The sequence below is a fragment of the Anomaloglossus baeobatrachus genome, chromosome 5 (assembly GCF_048569485.1).
Source record: "Anomaloglossus baeobatrachus isolate aAnoBae1 chromosome 5, aAnoBae1.hap1, whole genome shotgun sequence".
Lineage (NCBI taxonomy): Eukaryota > Metazoa > Chordata > Amphibia > Anura > Aromobatidae > Anomaloglossus > Anomaloglossus baeobatrachus.
Window position 1 is genome coordinate 43,255,342 of NC_134357.1, and position 27,465 is coordinate 43,282,806.

The 27,465-nt window shown below is 50.1% G+C and overlaps 1 protein-coding gene across 1 annotated transcript in view; it reads left to right on the forward strand.

The window, feature by feature from the left end:
- The window catches only part of DOCK1 (dedicator of cytokinesis 1), a 523,077-nt gene that overhangs the window by 481,140 nt on the left and 14,472 nt on the right, over positions 1–27,465 (forward strand). Inside the window, exons 43-47 of the mRNA XM_075351602.1 lie at positions 2,910–2,996; positions 3,225–3,401; positions 4,132–4,215; positions 17,344–17,481; positions 23,086–23,231. Of these exons, the coding sequence (XP_075207717.1) occupies positions 2,910–2,996; positions 3,225–3,401; positions 4,132–4,215; positions 17,344–17,481; positions 23,086–23,231 (632 nt within the window). The remainder of the gene's footprint in view (positions 1–2,909; positions 2,997–3,224; positions 3,402–4,131; positions 4,216–17,343; positions 17,482–23,085; positions 23,232–27,465) is intronic.

Below are 27,465 nucleotides of genomic sequence, written 5' to 3' on the forward strand. Positions count from 1 at the left end.
AGGGGCCCGGCAGCCGGCTCTGCAGAGCGGCTCCCGGGCCCCTAATAACCCTGCTGGCCCGATCGCAGTGGCGACCTCTGCAACCGCGGTCGTTACGCCCCTGACCCCATGTACTACACCACTATATACACACCACCATATACTACACCTGTAAAACTACACCACTACACCCCCAGTATTAGTCACCAGTCCCTCCTCCCCCATTGTCCCCTCCTCAGCTTATTAGTCACTACTTACCTCTCCCTTCTTATCGTCCCCGTTCTCAGGCACCTCCGTACAGGTCCCCCGCTGAGCTGCTCATTCTCTTGTACGGGCCCCCGACGCTGCTTCTCTTCAGGCCCCGGCTGCTGCAACTTCTTCTCCTGCCGGGCGGGAACTTTTGAAATGACACACGCAGCGCAGTACTGATAACATCAGAGCGCGGACGTGTGTCACTGACAAAGTGCCGGCAGGGAACAGAGCAGAGACTCCTGCGTTCCACTGCCTGCACTTACTGTGCGGACCTGCAGGATCTCTCCCTGCCCGGCACGCTGCAGCCCGGCTCCACTGCACCGGCTGAAGACGGGTGGGCCGGTCACAGAGATTAGGCGGGCCGGATGTGGCCCGCGGGCCACCCCTTGCCCAGGTCTGGTACAGGACAAGGTCTGATCATGCCAAAGTTCCTGGGCCGGGAAGGAAGTAATTAAGTATACAGACATTACAGCACAGGATTGCAAATTATTCTTTCTAGGAGATAAAATATTTTTCTAAAAACAGGCAGGGAAATGTTTTATAGACAATTATGATCACACTATCTGTCTTTGTGATATTTAATCAGAGTCTATATTAGAGCAGTTTATTACAGGTGAACTTGAGAACTAATGTGAATCAAACAATATCCCTCCCTGAGTATCCTGACTTGATTGATTGGTTTTCGGTGGTTCTAGTTGTGGAGTTTTCCTTCCTCTAAATGAAAGTTATATTATGTCTCTCACACTAGTCCAGGTTACTATGAGTAAGGATCAAATTTGTTATATCCGAAACATGTCAGGTTTCCTAGAATTTAAATATATCTGTCTCTGGATTTTAATATGGGATCCAATAAAAGTTAAATTTTACTTTACGATGAATCCTTTTTTTCCCTGGTGCTGGATTATTGTCTTATGGTGTCTGAAGGGAAATGGTTTACCTCACAGAAAGAATCAGATACAATCCCATGCTGTAATGTCAATATACTCTTTTATTTCTTTCCGAGCCCAGGAGCTGTGGTATGATCAGACCATGTCCATGTAGTCAGACACGGCCATTACACAGTACATAGCAGGGACACATTGATAAGATTATCTCAGCACAGGAACATTTAAATCACATCCAGTTGTAGAAATTATTATTATTATAATTCCAAGATCTATTGATCAAAATTAAGTTTGTTCGTTGGAAAACCCCTTTTAAATAGAGTAACGGTGAACACCCCTGTGCAGAAGTAAAACTGTGAAAGGGGCAATTTTACCTTAAGGGGAACCTGTCACCAGATTTGGTGACTATAAGCTGCAGCCACCACCAGTGGGCTCTTATATACAGCATTCTGTAGATAAACTAGAAAAGAGAAGCGCTGATAGGGTTTTACCAGATTAAACACACGGTTAGCAAATGGTAAATGCACTCACCGATTGAGGTTGTGAGAGGTCACAACCACCACAGATAGCATGAGATAATGGGAGCTGCAGCGGCCCCACGTGTTTCAGACTTCAAAGTGGAGAGGGAGAAGGGGTTAAACCCGCGCAATCCGCCAGTAATCCAGAAGGAGATGTTGATAAATTAAACAATCTTTTATTCCATGGGTCTACGTGTTTCAAGGTCTAAGACCTCTTCTTCAGGACCAGTAAATCAACACACTGATTTACTGGTCCTGAAGAAGAGGTCTTAGACCTTGAAACGCGTAGACCCATGGAATAAAAGATTGTTTAATTTATCAACATCTCCTTCTGGATTACTGGCGGATTGCGCGGGTTTAACCCCTTCTCCCTCTCCACTTTGAAGTCATATTCAGCATTCTAACATACTATATATAAGAACCCAGGCCGCTGTGTAGAACATAAAAATCACTTTATAATGCTCACCTAAATGGTTGGTGTGGTGTAGACTAGTCTAATGGGTGTTTCTACTCTCTGGTCGGTGCCTCCTCTTTCCACCATTTTTGTCCTCCTTCTTCTGAAGTCTGGGTGCATGACGTGTCCGACGTCATTCACACATGCCGGCATTGAGGTCCTGAGCAGGGCAGATCAAAGTATTGTAGTGCGCCTGTACAGGATCTCAATGCCGGCGCGTCTGCATCACGTAGGAAGCGTCATGCACCCCGGCTTCAGAAGAAGGACAAAGATGGCCGAAAGAGGAGGCACCGCTACTGGAAAACGGAGACACCTATCTGACCAGTCTGTACCACCCCTTAGGTGAGTATTATAAATTGATTTTTACATTCTATACAGCGGCCTGGGCTCTTATATACAGCATGTTAGAATGCTGTGTAGAACAGCCCATTGGTGGTGGCCGCAGCTTATAGGCCCCAAATCTGGTGACAGGTTCCCTTTTAAGCATCATTTTTTGTCTCAAAGCTCATACCACCAGTGATCACTACCCTCACAATGTGCCATCACCCACCAAGATAGGAATGGAAGTTTCATTTCATTTAGAACCCGGTGTTTATTCAGCTTCTCTTGGACACTCCATTCATTATAATATTTGGCAGAGCAGGAATACAGTATAATTACTGTAGAACTTTACTTCCTCCCTGCTGATTTCCTGCCAGCCCAGTATAGAATGTGATCGGGCTGCCGGATCACTTTGTAACATGATAGACAATATTATAGACTCCTGCTTGTTACGTCTTCCCTTTATCGTGACTGTTCTTCTGTTATCTTTCCCCTGTTTAGAATATGTGGATTGAGAGAACCACCTTTTCAATATCCTACAAGCTTCCCGGGATACTGAGGTGGTTTGAAGTGAAATCTGTGAATATGGTAAGACGTTGTAGTATTGATACATAACATCTGTAATCACAAAAATGCATCTGCAGCCTATTTCTAGGTGTAAAATGACAGCATGTCATCAGTAATCAGCGTGTCCTCGCTGTGGATACAGGGTGCTAGGGAGAGATATGACACCTCTGTTATACTCCTATTTTGGTTCCTCTTCCGATATTATATAATTTGCCCCCCCTTTTTTTTTTTTTTTTCTTGCGTCCACAGGTGGAAATCAGCCCCCTGGAAAACGCCATTGAGACAATGCAGCTGACCAATGAGAAAATCAATAACATGGTGCAGCAGCACATGAATGACCCCAATATGCCCATAAACCCTCTGTCCTTACTGCTGAATGGTATTGTGGATCCCGCAGTTATGGGAGGATTCGCTAATTATGAAAAGGTAAAAATGACCGAAAGTCTTATCAAAACCATCACGCGATTTACCTGTCACAATAGGACGCGTCTGACACATTTTTGAGTCTTAAATTAGTCCAAAATGTTAATTTTAAAGCTTTTTACGATATCTGCATTTTTTTTTGTCATATCTTAATATGACATATAATGTATATTTTAGTTCCATAGCTACCTACAGGGCCCAATGGACCCCATTGCATATATTTGTATGTTTTAGTTCCATAGCTACCTACAGGGCCCAATGGACCCCATTGCATATATTTGTATATTTTAGTTCCATAGCTACCTACAGGGCCCAATGGACCGCATTGCCTTTCCAAGCACGGCGTTATTTCCCGATGGAAGTCTGTGTCTTATTTTGCTTAATGCATCTTAAATGAAAAATTAGAACTCTTTGAAATTGGTTTTAATGAAAAATGTGATTTTTGTTTATAAAGCTCCTATATGTTTCCATGGTAACCGACAAAAAACACACAAATCCTGCGGTCAGTCTGTCTTCCTTCAGCCCCTACTTTCTTGGTAACGTACTGGATATATTTCAGCATAAACAGAAGGCATGACTACAGGCATTGTAGTCTGTTACCATGGAAACTTATCAGTCTGCAGAGAGCTCTATACCCAAAACAATAAGAGACTGATGGTGATGATGGACGTTGCCTTTAAGTGCACTGTCATCAATGAAAGCGTCTGTAATGGATGTTGTTTATATTCTCTAGGCTTTCTTTACTGAGAAATACATGCAAGAACACCCAGAGGACCTGGATAAGATTGAGAAAGTCAAGGACCTGATTGCATGGCAGGTAAAAAGCCCCTGTAATTACCCAGTGCAGGGGCAGGCGCCCAAGAGACGACTTGTACTGACAGCCCGTGTGCAGCTCCATGATCAGCGTGGCATACACTTTTCCGTGGCATTTATCAGCTTTACAGTAGCAAATCTGACATTGACATTTGATAATTTCATGTGCGCTGTGAATTGTTAACCCTTACTCTCCTCGTCACCAAAGGAGAAGTAGGCGCAATACCAGGTACGGTCCATCCGGCGCTTACATGTCCTCTGAATACAAGCTGTTTATTATTGCACATGATATATACAGGCAGACATAGTTATTTATATATATATATATATATATATACTGTATGCATACTATATATATATATATATATATATATATATATATATATATATACCGTATTTTTCGGACTATAAGACGCACCTGACCATAAGACGCACCCTGGTTTTAGAGGAGGAAAATAGGAAAATAAAATTTTAACCAAAAAATATGGTCATGACACACTGTTATGGGGCAAGGATCTGCTGCTGACACGGTTATGGGGGTAATGTCCCCAAATTCTCTACTAAGGTACCCCATTCTGATAAGGATCCTCCTGCCTTGTATATGATCCTGCTGATATACCCCCCATCCTGCTAATAATATACCCCCCATCCATCCTGCTCATGATATGCCCCCATCCATCCTGCTCATGATATGCCCCCATCCATCCTGCTCATGATATGCCCCCATCCATCCTGCTCATGATATGCCCCCATCCATCCTGCTCATGATATGCCCCCATCCATCCTGCTCATGATATGCCCCCATCCATCCTGCTCATGATATGCCCCCATCCATCCTGCTCATGATATGCCCCCATCCATCCTGCTCATGATATGCCCCCATCCATCCTGCTCATGATATGCCCCCATCCATCCTGCTCATGATATGCCCCCATCCATCCTGCTCATGATATGCCCCCATCCATCCTGCTCATGATATACCCCCATCCATCCTGCTCATGATATGCCCCCATCCATCCTGCTCATGATATGCCCCCATCCATCCTGCTCATGATATGCCCCCATCCATCCTGCTCATGATATGCCCCCATCCATCCTGCTCATGATATGCCCCCATCCATCCTGCTCATGATATGCCCCCATCCATCCTGCTCATGATATACCCCCATCCATCCTGCTCATGATATGCCCCCATCCATCCTGCTCATGATATGCCCCCATCCTGCTCATGATATGCCCCCATCCATCCTGCTCATGATATGCCCCCATCCATCCTGCTCATGATATGCCCCCATCCATCCTGCTCAAGATATGCCCCCATCCATCCTGCTCATGAAATGCCCCCATCCATCCTGCTCATGATATGCCCCCATCCATCCTGCTCATGAAATGCCCCCATCCATCCTGCTCATGATATGCCCCCATTCATCCTGCTCATGATATGCCCCCATTCATCCTGCTCATGATATGCCCCCATCCATCCTGCTCAAGATATGCCCCCATCCATCCTGCTCATGATATGCCCCCATCCATCCTGCTCATGATATACCCCCATCCATCCTGCTCATGATATGCCCCCATCCATCCTGCTCAAGATATGCCCCCATCCATCCTGCTCAAGATATGCCCCCATCCATCCTGCTCATGATATGCCCCCATCCATCATGCTCATGATATGCCCCCATCCATCCTGCTCATGAAATGCCCCCATCCATCCTGCTCATGATATGCCCCCATCCATCATGCTCATGATATGCCCCCATCCATCCTTCTCATGAAATGCCCCCATCCATCCTGCTCATGATATGCCCCCATCCTGCTCATGATATGCCCCCATCCATCCTGCTCATGAAATGCCCCCATCCATCCTGCTCATGATATGCCCCCATCCATCCTGCTCATGAAATGCCCCCATCCATCCTGCTCATGATATGCCCCCATCCATCCTGCTCATGATATGCCCCCATCCATCCTGCTCATGATATGCCCCCATCCATCCTGCTCATGATATGCCCCCATCCATCCTGCTCATGATATGCCCCCATCCATCCTGCTCATGATATGCCCCCATCCATCCTGCTCATGATATGCCCCCATCCATCCTGCTCATGATATGCCCCCATCCATCCTGCTCATGATATGCCCCCATCCATCCTGCTCATGATATGCCCCCATCCATCCTGCTCATGATATGCCCCCATCCATCCTGCTCATGATATACCCCCATCCATCCTGCTCATGATATGCCCCCATCCATCCTGCTCATGAAATGCCCCCATCCATCCTGCTCATGAAATGCCCCCATCCATCCTGCTCATGAAATGCCCCCATCCATCCTGCTCATGAAATGCCCCCATCCATCCTGCTCATGATATGCCCCCATCCATCCTGCTCATGAAATGCCCCCATCCATCCTGCTCATGAAATGCCCCCATCCTGCTCATGATATGCCCCCATCCATCCTGCTCTTGAAATGCCCCCATCCTGCTCATGATATGCCCCCATCCTGCTCATTAAATGCCCCCATCCTGGTAAATGGCGTGTATCCTGTGGCACAGGAAAAAAAAAATAAACGTTTATACTTACCTTTCCTCACTCCCTGAAGCACCGATCTCTGTCTCAGCTGCAGCGCCGCTGTGTGGAGCAGTCACCGGTGTCTGCAGCATCGCGTCTTCCTGTCTGTGCCGGCGGTCAGCTGATCGATTCTGGTGGATACTAGCGGCGCGCACAGTGATGACGTCATCGCGGTGCGCCCCGCTAGTGTCCAGATCAGCTGACCGCCGGCACAGACAGGAAGACGCGATACTGCAGGGGGGCGGCTCCACACACGGTGACGGGTGAGTACACTGATTCACTGCACCCCGCGCTGATAATGATGCACGGGGGGCAGTGAATACAGCCGCACATGATCACTCCAGGCTGTAGTTGCCAGGGGTGATCACGGCCGGCTGCTAATTATGCACGCACCCCCCCCGCCCATCACCCCGCCCACCTGTCAGCGCCGGTTTCGCTGAGAGATGATGGGCGGGAGGATGGGCGTGCATATGTAATGAGCGGGCCCACGTGGTCACGGCAGGCTGTTACAGCCTGCTCGTGCCGCCGATGACCCGCTGCACCGCGGCACCCTCATTCCCCGCTTCCTTATAGTCAGACCATAAGACGCACCCCCCACTTTCCCCCAACATTTGGGGGGAAAAAAGTGCGTCTTATGGTCCGAAAAATACGGTATATAAAACTGTATATATCATGTGCAATAATAAACGGCTTGTATTGAAATGACACGTAAACGCAATGTAAGATACGATATATTGCTTTTTAGACCAATAAATTCCTATGTGTTGATAGGGAAAATACTTTGTTATGCAAAAAAAAAAAAAAAAATCATTCTGTGTGCTATGGACTTTCTAATCAAAGATGGAAAATTCGGGCAAACTTAAAGTGGACCTGTCAAATTTCTTTTTTACCTGGTTAAAATGCCACTGTTCTTTCGAATCCAAATCCGGAATGTTTTTTTTCTTTTTTTCTTATACCTCTTCGTTGCTGAGATGTGACCCTGTTTGTAAATTTTGTCTTGTTTGCCAACTGTTTTTGATCATCCGGTTTCCTATGTGGGTGTCTTCTTGAAGACCACGCCCACTTGGCTACCAATACTAGAGTAATTTTCCAGGAAGAGAGGGCCATATCTCAATAGGGAATGGGAATATCTATAAGTCCCATCCACTGTGCTTGTGCTGTACAACGCAGCGTTTTGGACACAGCGAAAACACTCTGCATCCAGAACACTGCAAGCCCTGATCATAGGCATGCACCCTAACTATAAAATTATACATTTATGGCTATGGCATGTGACAGGTAATCTTTAAAGCGCTGTAAATTTTTGGAACTGGGATTTAATTTCAATTTGGACAACTTTCTAAATACTGCTGTACAAAAGAGAATATTTTATTATGTACGGTCATTAGCAGTAAATACACAAAGCGATGGCTCGAAGTCACACTGGGTCTGTGTTGAGAGTTCTGTTTTCTTCTTGGCTTAAAGAGTAACCAGTTTTATTTATTTTTTCATAAATCAATAGTAAATAAGTAACTTTGTAATACATTTTGTCAAAGAAAATAGTTTGCTTCTTCTCTCATTAATTCACAAAATTCTCAATTCATGAGTAAAATGTGTTTTTAGTGAACACAGGCTTTCCCATTACTGAGATGGCAGTTGGTGCCCTTAAAGTTCTATGGAACCAGCAGCGGAATGTCTGTGTTGCCTTTAGCTCCTCCCTCCATAGCAGTTAAAAAAGCACCAACTGCCATTTCCTGTCTGTTATGTAAATAATGTCCTCACAGAATACAGATATTACCCCTGAATTGAGAATGAAATATCAGTCTAGGGGGAGAAAGAAGCAGATTTCTCTGATAAGATATATTACACAGTTGCTTATTGTCATGTGCACTATTGATTTAGGAAATAAAAATTAAAATGACGGTTACACTTTAAATATTTGAGCATATTTGTGTGACTTGCAGCTTTTCACAGCAGCCATTGTACTGGAGTCTAATGGAGGAAAAGCAAACTCTGCTTAGACATAACCTATAAAGCTTAGCTGACGACAAGGGTTTTTTCTGTTCTCTTTTATATACCATTTCCAATACCAATCAGCTGAATTGTTAATGCACTTTTGGAGTATAATACAAACTTTAACCCACATCAGACTCACATTCTTAAGAAGGCAATTAACCTCTTAAGATATTTTTGGAGTGTGGGAGGAATTGGGAGTTCATAAAGGAAACTCATGTGAACACTGGGGGAACAGAGAAACGCCATACAAAAATGTCATCCTTTGCCTAATTTGCCGACTACAAGACCCCAGTGCTGCAAGGAAACCGCACTAACCAGTGACCGATGGGAAAACCACTGCACCAGGGATATCACAATGTATGGGCTGCAAAATAGGAGTAACCCATCAAGACTGTGATTATCGGATATAGGGTTAATTTAGAATTTTTCATTCTTATAGTTATTGTAATCAGAAAATAATAATTCTCCATAAAGACTGGAAAAAACGATGATAGCCCACAATGAGTCTTCTGCAGTGCAGAAATACCGGCCTTAAAGAGGTTTTTCCATGAACAAAGTTAAGTTTAGTCAATAGATCTTAGGCCAAGGCCTAAGCCACACGGCAGGAAAATCGGAGCGAGTGGAATGCAATAAAACATCGCATTCCACTCGAACCAATATTAGTCTATGTCCCAGCACACACGAGCGATTATTTTCTCAGCCCTAATCAGACCGAGAAAACAATCGCAGCATGCTGGGGGTGTAATGCGTTCCTGGTCTCTCTCGCACCCATTCAAGTCTATGGGGCGAGAGAAAAATAGCACTGCACTCGCAATACAACGGAGTACCGCGAGTGCAGGGCGAGAATGGCAATAGCCGGCAACAGAGGAGATAAATCCCTCCCCTCCTCAGTGCCGGCCCGCCCCCCGCAGCTGTAGTCCGATCGCATGATTAGACCTCAGTCGCAGTGACACTCGCATGATACTCGGCTCCCACTGTGCTGCCAGCGTGAGCCAAGTGTCATGCGAGGATCGAAGTAGTGCCCCGTGTGGCCCCGGTCTTAGAATAATAATAAGTTCCACAATTGGATGTGTTCCTGTGCTGAGATAATCTTATATGTATGCCCTGCTATGTGCTGTGTAATGGTCGTGTCTGACCGTACAGGGACATGGTCTGATCATACCACATCTCCTGGGCAGGGGAGGAAGCAAAAAAGTGTATACAAACATTTTAGCACAGGATCATAGCTATTTCTTACTGTGAGGTAAACCATTTCCCCACCAATTTTTAAAAAATATTTCTTTGTCGCTCCATTGGGAGACCCAGACCATTGGGGTGTATAGGCTATGCCTCCGGAGGCCGCACAAAGTATTACACTAAAAGTGTAAAGCCCCTCCCCTTCTGCCTAGACACCCCCCGTGCTCCCACGGGCTCCTCAGTTTTTTTCTTTGTGCGAAGGAGGCAGACATGCACGCACAGCTCCACAGATTGGTCAGCAGCAGCTGCTGACTATGTCGGATGGAAGAAAAGTGGGCCCATATAGGGCCCCCAGCATGCTCCCTTCTCACCCCACTCTTGTCGGCGGTGTTGTTAAGGTTGAGGTATCCATTGCGGGTACAGAGGCTGGAGCCCACATGCTGTTTTCCTTCCCCATCCCCCTCAGGGCTCTGAGTGAAGTGGGATCCTATCGGTCTCCAGGCACAGGAGACCGTGCTTCATCCACAACTCCTGTGGAGCCTGCTGGATAGGAGCCGGGTACCGTTCAGGGACATGGCCCTGCTACTTGGAGGTACTCTGTATCCCTGTGGGGACCGCGCACAGCAACACTCCAGCATTGCTGGGTGTGCTAGTGCACCGGGGACCGCGGCGCTGACCGGGTTAAAATGTGCCATTACACACTCAGCGTTGCTAAGTGTGGTTTATGTATAGGGACTGCCGCGCTGACCGCCGCTGCCACGGAAAACTGTGGCGCGGCTGGGACTTGTAGTGCGCCGGGGACTTCTGCGCTGGCCGCGCATATACGGCGGCCGCGCTTATTACTTGAGTCCCCGGCTTTTTGCGGCCTAGTTTCCTTTTCCTCCCGCCCTCAGCCCTGACAGGCAGGGGAAGGGCGGGAAGCTGCACAGTACGAGCAGCACTGAGGGCTGGAGCATGCTTTCCATACTCCATCCCTCTCACTGTGCACAGTGCGGCTCCAGTTCCCGCACTTTCTCGGCCACGCCCACGACTCCCTCCTCTCCTCAGGACGCCGGCAGCCATTACTGTCAGCTCCTCGGACGCAGCAGAGGGGGACAAAGTCTGGGAGACCCAGGCAGGGACTTGGGTGGCCTCACAACCGCTTGAAGCGAGTGGTAAGCAGCACCTGTGGTGCTAGCCCCATTGTGCAGTAGTGTAACTATACTGTATATGTTTATGGTATATACTTTACACTGTATGGTGCACAGTTGATTTCTGGCTATATACCCTATTGTGTTGCTCAGGGAAGATAATAGCATGGCGCCCACAAAAGGCAGGGGTGCCAAAACACAGGCTTATTATACTGCCTGCGCCGCATGTACAACCCCGCTACCGGCAGGTTCCACTGACCCTCATTGTATACAGTGCTCGGGCCCTGTGACACTTACTCAGCCAGAGCCTCTGCTAAGAGGGGCCCAGGGGGAGCCACCTGCTGACAATGTCCAGGTGACGGGGACAGAGTTTGCAAAACTCTCTGAGACTATGGCTAAGATACTAGAAGCCTTGCAGTACAGGCCGGTATCTCAGCACAGGGACTCTGTTGAATCTTTGTTCCCTGGCCCCCCTCAGTTGGACCAACAATGTCCTCCCGGGGTATCTCATAGATCCCAGGCTGAGGGTTCTGACACAGACCCCAGCCCCAGACCGACTAAGCGAGCTCGCTTAGATTTTCCCTCGACATCATCATATTGTTCAGGGTCTCAGCGAGGGGAATCGCGAGTTGATGAAGCGGAGGTAGCTGGTCAGGATTCTGATTCTGAGGGCGCTCTCAATCTTAATACTCCAGACGGGGACGCCATAGTGAACGATCTTATTGCATCCATCAATCAAATGCTGGATATTTCTCCCTCAGTCCCTCCAGCAGAGGAGTCGGCTTCTCAGCAGGAGAAATTCCGGTTCAGGTTCCCCAAGCGTACACCGAGTATGTTTCTGGACCACTCTGATTTCAGAGAGGCAGTCCAGAATCACCATGCTTGTCCAGATAAGCGTTTTTCTAAGCGCCTTAAGGATACACGTTATCCCTTTCCACCTGACGTGGTTAAAGGTTGGACTCAGTGTCCCAAAGTGGATCCTCCAATCTCCAGACTGGCGGCTAGATCCATACTTGCAGTGGAAGATGGGGCTTCACTCAAAGATGCCACTGAAGCTCTGGTTGAAATCCATCTATGAAGCGATCGGCGCTTCTTTTGCCCCAGCATTCGCAGCCGTATGGGCGCTACAAGCTATCTCAGCAGGTCAAGCTCAAATCGAAGCAGCCACATGCACGTCCGCGCCACAAGTGGCGTCCATTACCACTCAGACCTCGGCATTTGCGTCTTACGCTATTAATGCTGTCCTGGACTCTGCGAGCCGTACGGCGGTGGCAGCCGCCAATTCGGTGGTTCTCCGCAGGGCCTTGTGGCTACGGGAATGGAAGGCAGATTCTGCTTCCAAAAAGCGCTTAACCAGTTTGCCAATTTCTGGCGACAGATTGTTTGGCGAGCGTTTGGATGAAATCATCAAACAATCCAAGGGAAAGGATACATCCTTACCCCAGCCCAAACCGAACATACCCCAACAGAGGAGAGGGCAGTCGAGGTTTCGGTCCTTTCGGGGCGCGGGCAGGTCCCAATTCTCCTCGTCAAAAAGGCCTCAGAAAGAGCAAAGGAACTCTGATGCATGGCGGTCTAAGTCACGTCCTAAAAAGACCACCGGAGGGGCAGCTAACAAAGCGGCTTCCTCATGACTTTCGACCTCCTCATTCCGCATCCTCGGTCGGTGGCAGGCTCTCCCGCTTCTGCGACACCTGGCTGCCACGAATAAAAGACCGCTGGGTGAGAGCCATTCTGTCTCACGGTTACAAGATAGAGTTCACCTCTCGTCCCCCGACTCGATTCTTCAGGTCATCCCCGCCTCCCGAGCGAGCAGAGGCTCTTCTGCAGGCGCTGCGCACTCTGAAGGCAGGAGTGGTGATCCCTGTTCCTCTTCAGCAACAGGGCCACGGTTTTTACTCCAACTTGTTTGTGGTCCCAACGAAGGACGGGTCTTTCCGCCCTGTCCTGGATCTGAAACTGCTCAACAAACACCTAAAAACCAGGCGGTTCCGGATGGAATCCCTCCGATCCGTCATCGCCTCAATGTCCCAAGGAGATTTCCTTGCATCGATCGATATCAAAGATGCTTATCTCCACGTACCGATTGCTCCGGAGCACCAGCGCTTCCTGCGCTTCGCCATAGGAAACGAACACCTGCAGTTCGTGGCACTGCCGTTCGGTCTGGCAACAGCCCCACGGGTTTTTACCAAGGTTATGGCTACTGTAGTAGCGGTCCTACACTCTCAGGGTCACTCGGTGATCCCGTACTTGGACGATCTGCTGATCAAGGCACCCTCTCAAGAGGCATGCCAACGCAGCCTCGAAGCTACCCTGGAGACTCTCCAAAGTTTCGGGTGGATCATCAATTTTCCGAAGTCAAATCTGACACCGGCCCAATCGCTGACATATCTTGGCATGGAGTTTCATACCCTCTCAGCGATAGTGAAGCTTCCGCTGATCAAGCAGCAGTCACTACAGAAAGGGGTACAATCTCTCCTTCAAGGCCAGTCACACCCCTTGAGGCGCCTCATGCACTTCCTGGGGAAGATGGTGGCAGCAATGGAGGCAGTCCCTTTCGCGCAGTTTCACCTGCGTCCTCGTCAATGGGACATCCTACGCAAATGGGACAGGAAGCCGACGTCCCTCGACAGGACTGTCTCCCTCTCTCAAGCGACCAAAGCTTCCCTTCGGTGGTGGCTTCTTCCAACTTCATTATCGAAGGGGAAATCCTTCCTACCCCCATCCTGGGAGGTGGTCACGACGGACGCGAGTCTGTCAGGGTGGGGAGCGGTTTTTCTCCACCACAGGGCTCAGGGTACGTGGACCCAGCAAGAGTCATCGCTTCAGATCAATGTTCTGGAAATACGGGCAGTGTACCTTGCCCTGAAAGCGTTCCAGCAGTGGCTGGAAGGCAAGCAGATCCGAATTCAGTCGGACAATTCCACAGCGGTGGCATACATCAACCACCAAGGCGGCACACGCAGTCGGCAAGCCTTCCAGGAAGTCCGGCGGATTTTGCTGTGGGTGGAAGCAACGGCCTCCACCATCTCTGCAGTTCACATCCCAGGCGTGGAAAACTGGGAAGCAGATTATCTCAGTCGCCAGGGCATGGACGCAGGGGAATGGTCCCTTCACCCGGACGTGTTTCAGGAGATCTGTTGCCGCTGGGGGGTGCCGGACGTCGACCTCATGGCGTCCCGGCACAACAACAACAAGGTACCGATGTTCATGGCACGGTCTCAAGATCCCAAAGCTCTGGCGGCAGACGCCTTAGTTCAGGATTGGTCGCAGTTTCAGCTCCCTTATGTGTTTCCTCCGCTGGCTCTGTTGCCCAGAGTGTTACGCAAGATCAGGGCCGACTGCCGCCGCGTCATCCTCGTCGCTCCAGACTGGCCAAGGAGGTCGTGGTACCCGGATCTGTGGCATCTCACGGTCGGCCAACCGTGGGCACTACCAGACCGACCAGACTTGCTATCCCAAGGGCCGTTTTTTCCATCTGAATTCTGCGTCCCTCAACCTGACTGTGTGGCCATTGAGTCCTGGATCCTAGCGTCTTCAGGGTTATCTCAAGACGTCATTGCCACTATGAGACAGGCTAGGAAACCAACGTCCGCCAAGATCTACCACAGGACGTGGAAAATTTTCCTGTCGTGGTGCTCTGCTCAGGGTTTTTCTCCCTGGCCTTTTGCCTTGCCCACTTTTCTGTCCTTCCTTCAATCTGGACTGGGAAAGGGTTTGTCGCTCGGCTCCCTTAAGGGACAAGTCTCAGCGCTCTCTGTGTTTTTCCAGAAGCGCCTTGCCAGGCTTCCACAGGTACGCACGTTCCTGCAGGGGGTTTGTCACATCGTTCCTCCTTACAAGCGGCCGTTAGAACCCTGGGATCTGAACAGGGTGCTGAGGGTTCTTCAGAAACCACCATTCGAGCCAATGAGAGATATTTCTCTCTCACGCCTTTCGCAGAAAGTGGTTTTCCTAGTTGCAGTCACTTCTTTTCGGAGAGTGTCTGAGCTAGCAGCGCTGTCATGCAAAGCCCCTTTCCTGGTGTTTCACCAGGACAAGGTGGTTCTACGTCCGGTTCCGGAATTTCTCCCTAAGGTGGTATCCCCCTTTCATCTCAATCAGGATATCTCCTTACCTTGTTTTTGTCCTCATCCAGTTCACCAATGTGAAAAGGATTTGCACTTGTTAGATCTGGTGAGAGCACTCAGACTCTACATTTCTCGTACGGCGCCCTTGCGCCGCTCGGATGCACTCTTTGTCCTTGTCGCTGGCCAGCGTAAAGGGTCACAGGCTTCCAAATCAACCCTGGCTCGGTGGATCAAGGAACCAATTCTCGAAGCTTACCGTTCTGCTGGGCTTCCGGTTCCCTCAGGGCTGAAGGCCCATTCTACCAGAGCCGTGGGTGCGTCCTGGGCTTTGAGGCACCAGGCTACGGCTCAGCAGGTGTGTCAGGCGGCTACCTGGTCGAGCCTGCACACTTTCACGAAACACTATCAGGTGCATACCTATACTTCGGCGGATGCCAGCCTAGGTAGAAGAGTCCTTCAGGCGGCGGTTGCCCACCTGTAGGAAGGGGCCGTTTTACGGCTCTATTACGAGGTATTATTTTACCCACCCAGGGACTGCTTTTGGACATCCCAATGGTCTGGGTCTCCCAATGCAGCGACAAAGAAGAAGGGAATTTTGTTTACTTACCGTAAATTCCTTTTCTTCTAGCTCCAATTGGGAGACCCAGCACCCGCCCCTGTTTTTTTGTGTACACATGTTGTTCATGTTGAATGGTTTCAGTTCTCCGATATTCCTTCGGATTGAATTTACTTAAAACCAGTTTATAATTCTTTCCTCCTTCTTGCTTTTGCACCAAAACTGAGGAGCCCGTGGGAGCACGGGGGGTGTCTAGGCAGAAGGGGAGGGGCTTTACACTTTTAGTGTAATACTTTGTGCGGCCTCCGGAGGCATAGCCTATACACCCCAATGGTCTGGGTCTCCCAATTGGAGCTAGAAGAAAAGGAATTTACGGTAAGTAAACAAAATTCCCTTCTTTACCTCAAAGAAAGATCCAATTGTGGAAATTCTTATTTCAAGATTTATTTATTAAAATCCATTTCAATGGAGGGATTGATGATTGCGGTTATTTATTCCAAAAGGAGTGCAACCAATGTCCAGGCCATTTTGAGGGCTTTTTTTCTTTTTCTTTTTTTTTTTTTTTTTTGTTTGTTGCTCCAATACACACAAAGGAAATAAATGTGTGTAACAAAACGTGCAATTACAATAATTTTCTGGGAGAAATAATTCATTTTCTGGAACAATTTCAAGTGTGCCAAAGCTTTCAGCCATGACTATATATGTCCCCTATTTTGGGCCCCTCCCAGTAATAATGTCTTTCATCCTGGTATAATGTATACATCCTGGGTCCCTTCCAGGAATTTATGTCCCCTGTCCTGGACCCTTTCTAATAATGTGCTCTATCCAGGAATAATAACACCCCATCTTGGGCACTTTCCAGTAATATATGTCCCCCATCCTGGCCCCTTTCTAGTAATAATATGTCCCACATAGAGTTATAATACCCCTCCATCCTGAGCCCCTTCCAGTAATATTTGTCTCCCATCCTGGCCCCTTTCTAGGAATATGTTTCCCTTATCCAGGTATAATACCCCCTCATCCTTTGCCCCTTCCAGTAATATATGTCTCCCATCCTGACCCCTTTCTAGTAAAAAAACTAAATAATTCTACGCTCTTTCCCTCTCGTCCACGAGGCTTCCTCTTCCATTGCCGGTGCAGAAGCTTACAGCTGACTTCAGCTTGTAAGCCACGATCCGTGCATGTCGTCACTGCCACACTCCATGAGTCGCTTGCACGCTGACATCAGCTGCCGATCTCTGATTGGCCGGCAGCATGTTTTGCAGTGCAGAGACCCAGCGCGTCTTTGTGCTACAATACATTTCAGCTGAATGTGAATCCTCGGACACACATCTACTTAAAATAACTTCTGCCATCGGTGAGATCCCTGCAGCACGAACCCGGTTCCACTTTCTGCGTCCGCAACTACCAACCCCCAATTTACAATCATCAGTCATTCTCTACCATTAAAATATACATTCAACTAAATATGTGCATGATTCCTAGAAGACTGTGATGAGAGCAGCTATTATCTCCAAAGAATAAAATGAGAAACTTTCTGTAACGTCTATGGTGTACATGGGTTGTCTAGGCACATTGTGTTGTTTTTTTGCATTCTTTTGTCTTATATGTATTTTTTGTCATGTGTTAAGGTGCCGTTTTTGGCCGAGGGAATACGTATTCATGGAGAAAAAGTCACGGAAGCATTGAGGCCTTTCCACGAGAGAATGGAGGCTTGTTTTAAGCAACTGAAAGAGAAAATTGAGAAGCAATATGGTGTCCGGACTCTGGTGGGTGTGAGGCTTTGTTGACCTGAATTGGAAATTGTATGTAATGGCTGAAATATGAAGGTGTTCCCGGCTCATATTCACCTTGTCAACCCAAGAAGTGACTACTTAGCGCTCTCTGGTGCGGTTATACCCATTATCGTTAGAGCGGTTTTCCCAATGAATGAATGTTTATCACTTGGTCTCAAGATACATGATGAATGTCTGATCACAAGAACGAGGGTCCCGACTCTCATCGCTGCAATTAGAAATGAGTGGAGCAGACATGGTCACACTGTCGTCCCATTTCAAATATTAGCGCCCAAAAGTCAGAGGTAAAAAATAAACCAATCATTCTCTCACTGTTTGGATATCCAGTGCTATATTTTGCCGCTGTTCCAGTATTTTTTGATCAGCTGCATTGATGGCGTCACATCAACAGTGCTGCAGCCAATCACTGGGTTTCACAGCACCGCCGATGTAGACTGCATAAGCTGATGAGCTCGGTGATTGGCTGCGGTGCAGCTGACGCAATGTCAACAATGCAGACAATCAAAAAAAGAAAGAGCAGCAGCAAGGGGCAAGGTTGGTTCCTTGAACCTCTCTTTGGAGCAAAAATCTTTGAAACTGGACGATGCCTTTTAAGCGCTGTATTTACCTGTTTCTTAAGAGGCTTCAATCATGATTGACCATTCCACTATACAGTGTGTCCACCCATATTATGTCCACCGCCATTAACTTGAGAACGGCGGCAGCTTTAGGCATAGAAGTGGTGTCTAGGTATAGTAAAGTAGCCATGCGCTACGCAATGAAACCACCTATAGCGCCACCTGGTGGAAAACAACGAAGTTAGCATTTTTATCTCGAAAACGGAACAAGATAGAGGAAAAAAGTGAATTAAAATATTGCAGGGCATCATCAATGCAATACAAATCGACACCTTGCATACAGAAATGCTATGATATGAAACCCATGACCCCCCTTAAACATTGAATGCTGGTCACGCATATGGCGCTCATTTACCTTTGATGCTCAAAGTGGCCCCCGTCAGCTGCAATGCACATCTGGGCTCTGCACAGCATACTGTATCTTGCTGCACGTTGTGCAATATGGTAGGTGACACGTTTGCACAAGCATCTGTGATACGTCATCGTAGGTCCTGCAATGTTGGTGGAGGGGTCGCATACACCTGCTGTTTGATGTGACCTCACAGAAAGAAGTCCAATGGGGTCAGGTCAGGTAAGTGTGGAGGCCACTCCACACAGCCACCATACCCAATGACTTGTAGGAAGGTCTCCATGAGGTATCGCTTCACGTCCGCAGTCTTGTGAGTTTTACACGTTCTAATCATAGCATATCTGTATGCAAGGTGTCGATTCGTATTGAATTGATGATGCCCTACAACTTTGTAATTCACTTTTTTTTCTCTCTCTCGTCCCGTTTTCGAGATAAAAATGCTAACTCCGTTGTTTTCCACCAGATGGCGCTATAGGTGGTTTCATTGTGTAGCGTATGGGTACTTTACTATACCTAGACACCACTTCAATGCCTATAGCTGCCGCCGTTCTCAAGTTAATGGCGGTGGACAGGATATGGGTGGACACACTGTATAAAATCCGACGCGGAGAGGAGTAACGGGGGGCATTGGGACTCCTGTCCTAGTGAACAGCAGAGGTCCCTACGATGGGGATCTCAGTAATCAGACTTTTCATCTTACTCCTCTCTTTTTTTTATTTTGCGTGCAAAGCATAATAAATTTAATGTAATATATGACAATTTTGTGGGCCCAGTTTGCCCCAAAAAAGACTTTTGTTTATTCGCCACCCGCTGCGTTACGTGGCAGATAATGAATTCGCTATGAAACTGTCCCGCCCGTTGCATTATCTGGCTGAGTTTCGGCATTATAGACAGTCTAGTGTCCAGTAATGGCATATTAACACCGCGCTCTGCTAATTTGTCTTCTCCCGGCGCTCGTTTTTATTTTTTTCCGAAGGTTTCATTTTATTTGTATATAGCAGACAGGGCCGTATCTGCTGAGCATCTGTTGCCAAATATAATGGCAGCTTTGCCAGGCAGCGTGTTCCAATATTTGGGTTGGTGTCTGCACACACAGATGGGTATTATAATGAGTGTTGCTTTTTTATTTTTTTTTTGTCTGAGCAGTGGAGGATCGAGTCCAGCTGCAGATCCTCGGTGCCTGAGCAGGTCCATTAAATACTAATATAACAGCGCGGTATCTCCCAAACCTCAATTAGGATTAGTCGCGATGTCACCGAACGTCACCTTACCTCGGTCTCCATTTTAAGCATTGACAAAGGAGCGGCATTATAGTTACACATGTCCGATGTTATCTTAATAATGTTTTCCTAATCCCTGCTTGGCGAAGGGCCTGCCAGCGATGATGGAGTGCCCCTACCACTGTCTGCTCGCTGGGTATCAATTAATCAGCAAGTGACAGAGAACAAAACCGCGCAAAGCTCCACAGCCGACAAGATTTCATCCCGTGTCATATCGTCCCCATGTGCCGGACCCCGTCACAGCCGGCAGAAATGTTACTGGAAATCGCTCGTGTTTATTCTTATGGATATGATCTTTATTTTCCTAATTTAGACTGTGTTTTGACGTAAATATGTGAACTGCTCCAACGGGGAGACACGGCCGCAGTTATATACGGTTAAGCCTCATATCGTAATACATTATTGGCTTATTGGTAGAGACTGAAAGTCCTGCCTCCCCCTGACAAAATGTAGGGAAAGCCTGAGAGTCCTGCCTCCCCCTGCCCACATATAGGAAAAGCCTGAGAGTCCTGCCTCCCCCTGCCCACATATAGGAAAAGCCTGAGAGTCCTGCCTCCCCCTGCCCAGATATAGGAAAAGCCTGAGAGTCCTGCCTCCCCCTGCCCACATATAGGAAAAGCCTGAGATTCCTGTCCCCCCTGCCCACATATAGGAAAAGCCTGAGAGTCCTACCTCCCCCTGACAAAATGTAGGGAAAGCCTGAGAGTCCTGCCTCCCCCTGCCCACATATAGGAAAAGCCTGAGAGTCCTGCCTCCCCCTGCCCACATATAGGAAAAGCCTGAGAGTCCTGCCTCCCCCTGCCCAGATATAGGAAAAGCCTGAGAGTCCTGCCTCCCCCTGCCCACATATAGGAAAAGCCTGAGAGTCCTGCCTCCCCCTGCCCACAAATAGGAAAAGCCTGAGATTCCTGTCCCCCCTGCCCACATATAGGAAAAGCCTGAGAGTCCTACCTCCCCCTGACAAAATGTAGGGAAAGCCTGAGAGTCCTGCCCCCCCTGCCTACATACACGAAAAGCCTGAGAGTCCTGCCTCCTACTGCCCAAATATAGGGAAAGCCTGAGAGTCTTGCCTCCTCCTGCATCCATACAGGAAAAGCCTGAGAGTCCTACCTCCCCCTGCCCAGATATAGGAAAAGCCTGAGAGTCCTACCTCCCCCTGCCCACATATAGGAAAAGCTTGAGAGTCCTACCTCCCCCTACCCACATATAGGAAAAGCCTGAGAGTCCTACCTCCCCATGCCCACATATAGGAAAAGCTTGAGAGTCCTACCTCCCCCTGCCCACATATAGGAAAAGCCTGAGAGTCCTGCCTCCCCCTGCCCAGATATAGGAAAAGCCTGAGAGTCCTGCCTCCCCCTGCCCACATACAGGAAAAGCCTGAGAGTCCTGCCTCCCCCTGCCCACATACAGGAAAATCCTGAGAGTCCTGCCTCCCCATGCCCACATATAGGAAAAGCCTGAGAGTCCTACCTCCCCATGCCCACATATAGGAAAAGCCTGAGAGTCCTACCTCCCCCTGCCCCGATATAGGAAAAGCCTGAGAGTCCTGCCTCCCCCTGCCCAGATATAGGAAAAGCCTGAGAGTCCTGCCTCCCCCTGCCCACATACAGGAAAAGCCTGAGAGTCCTGCCTCCCCCTGCCCACATACAGGAAAAGCCTGAGAGTCCTGCCTCCCCATGCCCACATATAGGAAAAGCCTGAGTGTCCTACCTCCCCCTGCCCAGATATAGGAAAAGCCTGAGAGTCCTGCCTCCCCCTGCCCAGATATAGGAAAAGCCTGAGAGTCCTGCCTCCCCCTGCCCAGATATAGGAAAAGCCTGAGAGTCCTGCCTCCCCCTGCCCACATACAGGAACAGCCTGAGAGTCCTGCCTCCTACTGCCCACAAATAGGAAAAGCCTGAGAGTCCTGCCTCCCCCTGCCCACATATAGGAAAAGCCTGAGAGTCCTGCCTCCCCCTGCCCACATACAGGAAAAGCCTGAGAGTCCTGCCTCCCCCTGCCCACATACAGGAACAGCCTGAGAGTCCTGCCTCCTACTGCCCACAAATAGGAAAAGCCTGAGAGTCCTACCTCCCCCTGCCCACATATAGGAAAAGCCTGAGAGTCCTGCCTCCCCCTGCCCAGATATAGGAAAAGCCTGAGAGTCCTGCCTCCCCCTGCCCACATACAGGAAAAGCCTGAGAGTCCTACCTCCCCCTGCCCACATATAGGAAAAGCCTGAGAGTCCTACCTCCCCCTGCCCACATATAGGAAAAGCCTGAGAGTCCTACCTCCCCATGCCCACATATAGGAAAAGCCTGAGAGTCCTACCTCCCCCTGCCCCGATATAGGAAAAGCCTGAGAGTCCTGCCTCCCCCTGCCCAGATATAGGAAAAGCCTGAGAGTCCTGCCTCCCCCTGCCCACATACAGGAAAAGCCTGAGAGTCCTGCCTCCCCCTGCCCACATACAGGAAAAGCCTGAGAGTCCTGCCTCCCCATGCCCACATATAGGAAAAGCCTGAGTGTCCTACCTCCCCCTGCCCAGATATAGGAAAAGCCTGAGAGTCCTGCCTCCCCCTGCCCAGATATAGGAAAAGCCTGAGAGTCCTGCCTCCCCCTGCCCAGATATAGGAAAAGCCTGAGAGTCCTGCCTCCCCCTGCCCACATACAGGAACAGCCTGAGAGTCCTGCCTCCTACTGCCCACAAATAGGAAAAGCCTGAGAGTCCTGCCTCCCCCTGCCCACATATAGGAAAAGCCTGAGAGTCCTGCCTCCCCCTGCCCACATACAGGAAAAGCCTGAGAGTCCTGCCTCCCCCTGCCCACATACAGGAACAGCCTGAGAGTCCTGCCTCCTACTGCCCACAAATAGGAAAAAACCTGAGAGTCCTGCCTCCCACTGCCCACATATAGGAAAAGCCTGAGAGTCCTGCCTCCCCCTGCCCACATATAAGAAAAGCCTGAGAGTCCTGCCTCTTCTGCCCACATATAGGGAAAGCCTGAGAGTCCTGCCTCCCCCTGCCCACATGTAGGGAAAGCCTGAGAGTCCTGCCTCCCCCTGCCCACATATAGGAAAAGCCTGAGATGAGACACTAAATAGCCAATTTACAGTTTCTTTTTCCTATAAATTATTGGCAGTCTGTGTCTTTTGTATCTCCCCTCCTTTGAAGTTAATGGGAAAATACCAAATACTTGTTAGAATTTTCTATAATTTGTCACACCATACCAAAGATAACTGACAATTCAGCTCTGCTACATCTGCGCTAGGAATGCCTTTCTTTGCTTACAGTGATACCTGCTGCACACAGTATTACAGAGCAGTAAATTACAGAGATATTTCTTCACCTTTTTAGTCTTCCAGCAATGATGACAGACTGGGGAACCGGCCCAGGTCTATGGTTAGATCCTTTACCATGCCGTCACAATCCAGGCCTCTATCTGTCGTCTCCGTGTCCTCCTTGTCATCAGACAGCACGCCTTCAAGACCAGGCTCCGATGGGTATGTAATATTGTGCCGTTATTAATGACTAGAAGGTGGCCAGATTCTAATGCATCGGGTATTCTAGAATTTTTTGTGTAGTTAATGTATGATTTTTGTTTTTATATATATATATATATATATATATATATATACTAGAAGGTGGCCCGATTCTACGCATCGGGTATTCTAGAATTTACGTATTGTGTAGTTCATGTATGATTTTTGTTATATATATATATATATATATATATATATATATATATATATATATATAGATGTTGTTGTGTGTCGTTACCAAGTGTTTGTGTAGGGGCTGTACATGTTCTGGGTGTTGTCTGGGTGTGACGGGGGGTGAGAGCGGTGTTGTATGTGTGTTGCGTGTGTTGCGTTGTTTGTGGAGCGCTGTGTGTCTGTAGCGTTGTGTGTGTGTTGCGCGGTTTGTGTGTGTGTGGTGTGTTTTGGGGGGAGGTATGTTTTGTGCAATGTGTGTGTTGTGCGGTATGTGCGTATATTTGTGTGTGCCGCGGTGTTTGTGTCTTGGGTGCTGTGTGTGCGCAGCGTTGTCTGTGTGTGTGGGTGTCTGTGTAGGGCAGTTGTTTGTGGTTCCCAGTGTGTGTGTGTGTGTGTGTGTGATGTGTGGTGTGTTGTGCAGTGCGCGCGCGCGTGTGTGTGTGTGTGTGTGTTTTGGGGGGAGGTGCGCACTCCCAAACGTGCTCCATCCCCCATGCAGCGCACTCCCCATCGTGCTCCATCCCCCATGCAGCGCACTCCCCATCGTGCTCCATCCCCTATGCTGCGCACCCCCCATCGTGCTCCATCTCCCATGCTGCGCACTCCCAAACGTGCTCCATCCGCCATGCTGCGCACTCCCAAACGTGCTCCATCCGCCATGCTGCGCACTCCCAAACGTGCTCCATCCGCCATGCTGCGCACTCCCAAACGTGCTCCATCCGCCATACTCCGCACTCCCCATCGTGCTCCATCCCCCATGCAGCGCACTCCCCATCGTGCTCCATCCCCTATGCTGCGCACCCCCTATCGTGCTCCATCTCCCATGCTGCGCACTCCCAAACGTGCTCCACCCGCCATGCTGCGCACTCCCAAACGTGCTCCATCCCCCATGCTGTGAACTCCCCATCGTGCTCCATCCCCGATGCTGCGCACCCCCCCCATCATGCTCCATCCCCGATGCTGCGCACCCCCCCATCGTGCTCCATCCCCCATGCTGCACCAGCATCAGCCTCTCTGCCCCCAGCATCAGCTTCTCTGCCCCCAGCATCAGCCTCTCTCCTCCCAGCATCAGCCTCTCTCATCCTAGCATCAGCCTCTCTCCTCCCAGCATCAGCCTCTCCTCTCTGTCCCCAGCATCAGCCTCTCTCCTCCCAGCCTTCCCCAGCATCAGCCTCTCTCCTCCCAGCCTCCCTCCTCCCACCCTCCCCCAGCATCAGCCTCCCTCTCCCAGCCTCCCCCAGCATCAGCCTCCCCCAGCATCAGCTTCTCTTCTCTCAGCCTACCTCTCCCAGCCTCCCTCCTCCCAGCCTCCCTCAGCATCAGCCTCCCTCTCCCAGCCTCCCCAAGAATCAGCCTCCACCAGCATCAGACTCTCTCCTTCCAGCCTCCCCCAGCATCAGCCTCTTTCCTTCCAGCCTCCTCCAGCATCAGCCTCCCTCTCCCAGCCTTCCCCAGGATCAGCCTCTCTCCTCCCAGCCTCCGTCCTCCCAGCCTTCCCCAGCATCAGCTTTCCCCTCCCTGCCTCCCTCAGCATCAGCCTTCCCCAGCATCAGCCTCTCTCCTCCCAGCCTCAGCCTCTCTCCTTCCAGCCTCCCCCAGCATCAGCCTCTCCTTCCAGCTTCCTTCAGCATCAGCCTCCCCTTCCCAGCCTTCCCGAGGATCAGCCTCTCTCCTCCCAGCCTCCTTCCTCCCAGCCTCCCCCTCCCAGCCTCCCTCAGCATCAGCCTTCCGCTCCCAGTCTCCCCCAGCATCAGCCTCCCCAAGCATCAGCCTCCACCAGCATCAGCCTCTCTCCTTCCAGCCTCCCCCAGCATCAGCCTCCCCTTCCCAGCCTTCCCCAGGTTCAGCCTCTCTCCTCCCAGCCTCCTTCCTCCCAGCCTCCTTCCTCCCAGCCTCCTTCCTCCCAGCCTCCCTCAGCATCAGCCTCCCCAAGCATCAGCCTCCACCAGCATCAGCCTCTTTCCTTCCAGCCTCCCCCAGCATCAGCCTCTCTCCTTCCAGCCTCCATCAGCATCAGCCTCCCGTTCCCAGCCTTCCCCAGGATCAGCCTCTCTCCTCCCAGCCTCCTTCCTCCCAGCCTCCCTCAGCATCAGCCTTCCCCTCCCAGTCTCCCCCAGCATCAGCTTCCCCAAGCATCAGCCTCCACCAGCATTAGCCTCTCTCCTTCCAGCCTCCCCCAGCATCAGCCTCCCCAAGCATCAGCCTCCACCAGCATCAGCCTCCCTCGTCCCAGCCTCCCCCTCCCAGCCTCCCCCAGCATCAGCCTCTCTCCTCCCAGCCTTCCCCATGATCAGCCTCTCTGCTCCCAGCCTCCTCCAGCACGCCGTGCTCCTCTGCCGACACTCACACACCCGATCGCATCCACTCACACACACCCGATCGCATCCACTCACACACACCCGATCGCATCCACTCACACACACCCGATCGCATCCACTCACACACACCCGATCGCATCCACTCACACACACCCGATCGCATCCACTCACACACACCCGATCGCATCCACTCACACACACAGACACTGACGATATCGCACATACGCGCTGATACTCACAACATCCGGACATACCACATGCCTCTGGCCATGTGATCCTCCGTCAGGTCCTGGAAGATCACAACAGCACAGTATCGAGGCCGAGAAGCAAGCGATATCGCCGGATGCTGTGAGTGTGTGGATGCGATGTGTGTGTGAGGTGTGTGTGAGGTGTGTGTGAGGTGTTTGTGAGAGTGAGTGCGATCTGATGTGTGTGTGTATGCGTGTGTGTGTGCTGTTATGTTTGTGCGTGTGGAAGTCCCGCCGCTGCAGGACCTTGATTTACTGGTAACTATGCAAGCATGGTTACCAGCGCAACACGTCCCCCGCTCGCACGGGAGCCAACACCAGCATACGGCGGCGGCGTACGCTGATGTGGGCTCCCGTTGGTGAGGGGGGAAAGGGGGGGGGAGTACAGTACTCACCTGGGATTCGTGGCTCCGTGACCGTGTCAGTTCGGGCAATGCGGGGGGGGCGAGAGCTAACGTCTATTGCGTGAGGGGGGCGGGGCGTGGGCGAGTTGCCAATGCCTGCAGGGTGCCGGGGCGAGAGGCCAATCTGTGGGGGGGGGCAGAGCCTGGGCGAGCGGCTGGCCAATCCGTGTGGGGGCGCAGCCGGGGCGAGAGGCCAATCCGTGTGGGGGGGGCGGGGCCATGGCGAACCCAGCGGCCAATCAGCTTTGTGTCACCGTAAGGACATGTCACCGTGACGCAATTTTGGAGCATGATAGACAGACAGACAGAATAAGGCAATTATATATATAGATGTTGTTGTGTGTAGTTGCCAAGTGTTTGTGTGGGGCGCTGTAAATGTTCTGAGTGTTGCCTGGGTGGGGGTGTGTGAGAGCGGTGGTGTTTGTGTGTGTGTATTTTGGCGGGAGGTATGTTTTGTGCAGTGTGTGTGTGTTGTAGGAGTAGTCGTGGGGAGAGAAGAGTATAGTAGATGGAGTAGTCCTGGGGGGAGAGGCGTCCTGGAGGTGAGGAGTATAATAGGAAGAGTAGTCCTGGGGGGAGGTGTCTTAATAGGAGGAGTGGTCCTGGGGGGGGGGTGTCTAATGGGTGGAGTAGTCCTGGGGGGAGGTGTCTAATAGGTGGAGTAGTCCTGAGGGGGAGGTGTCTAATAGGAGGAGTAGTCCTGGGGAGAGAGGAGGATAATAGGAGGAGTAGTCCTGGGGAGAGAGGAGGATAATAGGAGGAGTAGTCCTGGGGAGAGAGGAGGATAATAGGAGGAGTAGTCCTGGGGAGAGAGGAGGATAATAGGAGGAGTAGTCCTGGGGAGAGAGGAGGATAATAAGAGGAGTAGTCCTGGGGAGAGAGGAGGATAATAGGAGGAGTAGTCCTGGGGGGAGATGAGTCTAATAGGAGGAGTAGTCCTGGGGGGAGAGGAGTCTAATAGGAGGAGTAGTCCTGGGGGGAGAGGATTCTAATAGGAGGAGGAGTCCCGGGGGGAGAGGAGCCTAATAGGAGGAGAAGTCCCGGGGCGAGA